Source organism: Ailuropoda melanoleuca, chromosome 9, assembly GCF_002007445.2.
Source record: "Ailuropoda melanoleuca isolate Jingjing chromosome 9, ASM200744v2, whole genome shotgun sequence".
Taxonomy (NCBI): domain Eukaryota; kingdom Metazoa; phylum Chordata; class Mammalia; order Carnivora; family Ursidae; genus Ailuropoda; species Ailuropoda melanoleuca.
The window spans coordinates 30,176,549-30,182,510 of NC_048226.1; the positions used below are offsets into that span (position 1 = coordinate 30,176,549).

At 60.7% G+C, this 5,962-nt stretch overlaps 1 protein-coding gene across 2 annotated transcripts; it reads right to left on the reverse strand.

The window, feature by feature from the left end:
• Positions 1–2,458: 2,458 nt before the first annotated feature.
• On the reverse strand, positions 2,459–5,587 carry ISLR (immunoglobulin superfamily containing leucine rich repeat). 2 transcript variants are annotated; one of them, XM_002922983.4, is made up of 2 exons: positions 5,271–5,587; positions 2,459–4,470 (listed from the first exon to the last, which is right to left on the reverse strand). In XM_002922983.4, exon 2 carries the CDS (start codon positions 4,460–4,462, stop codon positions 3,176–3,178), a length of 1,287 nt encoding a protein of 428 aa, XP_002923029.1. In that variant the 5' UTR covers positions 4,463–4,470; positions 5,271–5,587; the 3' UTR covers positions 2,459–3,175. The 2 variants fall into 2 exon arrangements, with proteins under 2 accessions (XP_002923029.1, XP_011227906.1); XM_011229604.3 differs by lacking the exon at positions 5,271–5,587 and adding an exon at positions 4,670–4,787.
• Positions 5,588–5,962: the final 375 nt, after the last annotated feature.

Genomic DNA, 5,962 nt, shown 5'->3' on the forward strand with positions numbered 1-5,962 from the left:
CCCGACTGCCAGTAAATCGACACTGCGTTTATGCGGCTTGGGGGGTTTGGGGTGTTCTGGTCACACGTGGGGCTGGCCACGCAGTGCGGGGCAGAGGAGGACCCATAGCTGTATCCCTCTGTGTGGTAGAGGGACTGGGGACCCTATGGTGCCACCCCTGAGCTATGTGGACATGGGCTTTGGAGGTAGGACTTTTTCTGGGTCGTCAAGAATGGGCGGGACTTGGGGAAGGGAGATTTTGGGAAAACAGGGAGCATTATGAATAAAGGTGTGGAGGCGGTGGGGAGGCACAGGGCAGAGCTGTCCTAAAAGGAATAGACCCCATGTGTTGCGAAGAAGGACAGCTGGGGAGGGGGGTCCCTTGATGAGGACTGGTGGAGGTGCGGGATGTATGACTGAGGGTGCGGGCTCCACTGTGGGCCTGGGGGCTACTGAGAGTGGGGAAAACATGGCCACCCACAGATCTGGGTCAGTGGGGCCTTCAGAAATGTCTACACGATTAGTGGAAACTAACCTCTCTCCTCGCCCGCACTCCACCCCCAGTACAGCCTCAGACATGAGGTGAGGGGTGGGGCCGGGGAGCTCACACCCACCTTTGAGGCTGCCCATGATGAGGGCAAAGAGGGCAGGCTCTGCTCCCACTGCAGTCCATTGAAAAATATCTTCCTGGCCTGTGTTGGTGACTGACGGGGTCACAGGGATGAGAAGGCGGACTGGGTCTCTGCCCTTCACAAGGAAACAGACACAGGAGAGCGTGATCAGGCTGGGACCCGGGACGCCCAGGGCTGTGTGAGCCAGAGGAGGGGACCTCATCCACATTGGGAGGTAGTGGGTACGGCATCCAGGAAGGCTTTCTGGAGGAGGTGGTGCTTGAGCCAACTTAGCCAAGTGAAAAAGAGGGGGAGGGTGTCTGGACCAAAGGAGTAACATATGTAAAGCTGCAGAGGGTGACACATCATAGACCACTGAGGGAACAATTAATTAGCAGGTCCAAGAGAGGCACGGAGCAGTGATTCTCAGCAGAGAATCAGGCAGAGGGGCGATGAATGGCTGGCTGGGGGACTTGGGCTTCACCCTGAGGGCTGGGGGAGCCACAGATGACTTTAAAGCAGGGGAGTTGCTAGTTCATTCAGAGCACAGCTGTTCCCCAGCTGCCCCTGACGCAGGTCTTAGGCCCAGGTCCCACTTCCAGAAGACAAGCCTGCTCTGCTGTGAATGGAGCCACAGATGTCAGGGGTCCAAGCCTTAGATAATCAGAGTCAAGCAGACCCTTAAGCATCCTACCCGTCCTTTGTTTTCTGAGGAAACTGAAGCTCAGAGATGGGCAGTGATTTGCCCAAGGCGGCGCAGCACAGGGGACTTGGCTCCATCCCGCTCTCTCGTCCAGATGTGAATTCACCCCTGACATGTGCTGCTGGTGACATCAGCTCAGTCAAGCCGTGAGCTGTTGAGGGGGTTGGGGGAGATGCTGCCTGGGGACCAGGAGGAGGGGGAAAGTGAGCTGGCCAGTCTCCAAGGCTCACAGCTGCGACGCCAGTCTCCTTGGCCTCCCTGCCTCCACTTTGCTGGGCTCAACAGTCCTGAGCGCAGAGCTTGGGAGGCCACAGAGACTCTCTTGCAGGGAGTCTTTTCCCTGTGGGTAGCACCTTTCGGTCTGGAAAGAGGTGGGGATGGAGATGCATCTCTGACTGGGCACAGATGGAGGGATCAGTCTCCAGGTTGGGACTCCATGAACGTGCTCCCTCCCCACTCTATGACCCAAAGGTCACTGCCAGGACCTCACCCCCCCCCCCAGGCAGTCACTGATCCACCTGCTGTGTGGGGAAGACTCTGAGGGCAGACTTTCCTCCAGGAATACCATTTCCTCTTCCTGGAAAGCGCTGCTCATCTCCTCTGGCTTTCCTCTAGAAGACGCTCTCTTATTCTCCATCTCTGGGTCTTTCTCTCTCTCCCCCTTCTCTCTCCACAGCCCTGTGTCCCCATCTCCTCCTTTCTCTTTCCTCTCCACCTTGCCTTGTCAGTCCCCTATTTCCTCTCCATTTCCTACCATCTCTTCTAGGAGCAGGACCGGGAAGAGGAGCCATAATCCGGGTGCTCCCATTCCCGCCCCCTTCACGATGCCTCCCCCCCCTCCACTGCTGGCAGGAAGCCCTGCTCAGGGCCACCGGGGCCCTAGGGAAGCCTCAGTAATGGTTATCAGGCCCGCACCTGCATTTGTCCTGTGGGCTAGTTTGAAGAGAGGGAACACTTGCCGTCCAGCTCAGCTTGAGCCCCAGCCCCTGGCCCCCCACGCGCCCCTCTCGAGCTGCCTGCTTCTCGGTCTGTGTGCACCTCACGGGCCCTATCACGTGTGGACAGGCAGGCTGGGCATCCTGACTCTCCAGCTCCCTGTCCTAACCCCAACCGGGGTGCTACGGAGGGGTCCTCGATTCAGACAAAATGCCAGGGAGACACAAGAGAACATCAGAAATGCTGTTTATTTCTTGGCCGCCCCCCAGGACGGCTGGCCTCTTCGGAGGGGCAGGCTACAGGTGCATACTTGGAGAGAAAGGCAGGACAAGTGTCCAGGGTGGAGGGGCACAGGGTGGGAAAAGCTGAAGCCCATCCTGGATTCTCCAGTCCTGTCTGAGGTGAGGGCACAGATTCCTGAGCCCCCAAATCATCAGAGAATGCCAAGAGGCAGCAAGAGCTCAAGCCGGTCACCAAGAGCCCAGAGCCACACCAGCCACGGCGCCTAGACCCTATTCCTCTCTCCCGTGCCCTGTCTGCTTCAGGGGACCTCCCTGCCGAGACCCCAGCCCCGGCCCTGTGCCCCCAGCCTTGGCCAGCTTGTCGGTCCCAGTGCCTGGAATGCCGTCGGTGAGGCTTCACCCAGCTGGCTGGGGTCTCGCCCTGATAGGGGGCAGGGACAGTGTGGTTAGCAGCACTTAGCACCGTAGACGGTGAGTATGGATCAGATTCTGTTCTAGTCACTAGCTTCGAGCAAGTTCAGAAGTTGGGGTGGTGAGTGTTCCAGAAGAGATGAGAAAGGAGGTAGGAAGACATGAAGTCCCCCATGCAGGCCTTGGGAGTTGCCACCCTCAGCCCCTGCGCCACTTACAAGGGACATCTGCGGTGTCGGGGTGCGGGGGGAGCCAGGGCGGCCCTGGCGTGGCTCCAGCCCAGCCCAGGGTGGCTAGAAGGAAGTGAGGAAGACGAGGAGAAGGCTCTGGCCCAGCAGGAGCAGGCCGGGGGGCTGCCGCCCAGGGACGCCTTCTCCTGCTACCGCAGCCTCGGGCCCTCCAGCACGGCTGAGGTAGATGATGACCACGTTGTCCTCCGGCCCCGAGGGCTGCACCTCGTTGTCCACCGTGTAGCAGCCCTTCCCCTCGGCCGCTTTGCCGTGGAACCTGCGCCCCAGCGCGTCCTCGCCGCCCTCGCCCGGCGTGGCCAGCGCCACGTTCACCGAGCTCTCCGCACTGCCCAGCTCGTTGGCGGCCAGGCAGCTGTAGGTGCCCTCCTCCAGCTTGCCGAAGTCCGGGACGAGCAGGCTGCCGTTGGCAAAGGCCCGGAAGCGCGGCCGGCTGCGGGCCGCTGGGGCGCCGGGCAGGGCCCGCCCGTCGGCACCCACGTTGGGGCTGGCGATCTCCACGGTGCCGCCGGGCGTCTGGATGTGCCAGTGAAGCTGGGGCGCCGGCTGCCCATCCACGTCGCAGTGGAGGGCCAGCACGAAGCCAGGCCGCAGCTCGGCGCCGTCCTGGCTGGGCTGGTAGGTGAGCTGCACGGAGGGTGCCGAGCAGGGCAGCGGCAGCAGGTGGCTCAGCGGCGTGCCCTTGAGCACGTGGGGCGATGTGCAGGTGATGTTGTCCTGCTCCGGGATGGACACGGCTGTGGTCAGAGCCCACGTCTTGAACCACACAATACCGCAGGTGCAGTCAAAGGGGTTATCGTTGATCTGCAGGTGGGACAGCGCAGTGAGTGGCGCGAAGGTGCCCTCGGCCAGCGTGCGCAGGCGGTTGTGGTTGAGCTGCAGTGAGCGCAGGGCACGGAGGCTGCGGAAGGCGTCCCGGGGGATGAAGGTGAGCTCGTTGCTGTCCATCTTGAGCAACTGGAGGGCACTGAGGTTGTGCAGGTCGCTCCAGGCAAAGTCAGAGATGAGGTTGTGGCTGAGGTCCAGGCTCTTGAGATGGCCCAGCATGGCCAGGGCGCCGGCGGCCACCGCGCGGATCTCGTTGTGCGCCAGCCACAGTGACTGCAGCAGGGGCACCTCCCTGAAGGCCCCCTCCGGCAAGCTCGGCAGCCGGTTGGCTGACAGGCTGAGTGTGGTCACGTTGGCTGGGAAGCCGGGGGGCACGGCCTCCAGGTCCCGGTAGGCGCAGTCGGCGATCTGGAAGCCATACTTCTCCCCACAGTCGCAGGGCTCGGGACAGGCGTGCGCCAGGCCCAGGAGGACCACCCAGCACAGCAGACGCAGCTCCTGCATCCTACCTCCTGCAGAGAAGGGCATGCCGCCAAGGTGACCCTAAGGACCCACGCAAGGCCCTCGTCCCTCTCAGGACCCCAGCCAGACAGAGCTCTTCCCCATCAGAAGGTCCTGCCCCACAGAATCCAGCTAAGACCCAGCACCACCTAACCCGCAGCCCATTCTACAGAAGGAGAAACCGAGGCCCAAAGAAGGGCCAGGACTTGCCCGAAGTCACGCAGCCAGAAGAGGCGAAGACGGGACGGAAGAGGACCCCAGCTCCTCCTCCCAGCAGAGAGCTCTCCCTGCCTCGGCCAGCTCAGAGCTGACTTTATGACTTGAAATCCGTTTTCAGCCACCCCCTCCCCCAGCACTCCGCAGAACCTCCCTCCTGCCCTCCCACATCCTGGCCACAGCCCCTCCCACCAGAGCCCCCCATAGGTGTGTTTTGCCCCTGCCCAGACAAGGCCCCTTGTGCAGTGCACACCACCCCCATCCACCCCAGCCACCCCCCTCCTGCTCCTACAGGCTATGACCACAGCAGACACCAAACCCTTTCTACAGAATCACACCCGTGGCCTGTTCTGTTCAAACTACGCCAGGCAGCTGCCTAAATAAACCCCCGCCAGGACCTTTCAGCTGGCTTGGGCGAGGCCGGGGCTCAGCCCAAACGCTGTTGGGATTTCTGGGGATGTGGTTGCTAGCGGGGCAGATGCCCCGTGCACAGATCCAAACAAGGGATTGTCCCAAACACCCTGAACCGACAAGAAGGTACCAGGCGGTCCAGCCCCTGTGCCCAGCAGGCCTCCCCCTTTTCCCTCTGGCTTACCTTCAAACTACTCTTTCCTAGCCAAGTGGATCCTCTCCTAAGATGGGACCAAAGAGCAACAAAGGACAGAGTCAGCCCAGGGCCGGCTGCAGGGCCAAGGTTGCCCGCGGGAGGATGAGGAGGCTGGAGGAAGGAGCAGCCTGGTTCCTGCCCCACTTTCAAGTTGCTCACCCGTGCCCGTCCTTCCCCGGACAGGGTGCCTGGGGCCTCGCTGAGAGGAGGCTGCAGGAAGGGAGCCCAGGCAGCCTGGACACTCCCTCCTTCTAGCAAAACAACTCCTTGTCTGCAGCAACAAGGACCCGTGTTTCATAAGTGACACCAGAAACTTGAGGGGGAAAAGATGCCAATTTTTTTCTTTTTTTTCCTTCTCTCTCACTTTTAGCAGCTTCAACTTCCTTAAAGACACAGCACTAGCTGGACAGGACCCAATAGAAGATGGGGCTGGAAAGATTTTTATGGAGCCAAGAGTAAGAATCGAATCTCACGGAAGGTGGGAAACTTTTAACCGCAATTTGAACCAGAGAAAAGGCAGGACGGGGGCGGAGGGGGCTTCTCCAAGCTGGGGCTGTAGGAGTGATCATGTATGCACATGTGTGTGACTTTTCCATGTGTGGGTGAGTATGTGTGTGTGGATGTAGGTGTGAGACCGTGTGTGTGAGTTTCTGTGTTGGTGAATGTTTGAGCTGTGTTTG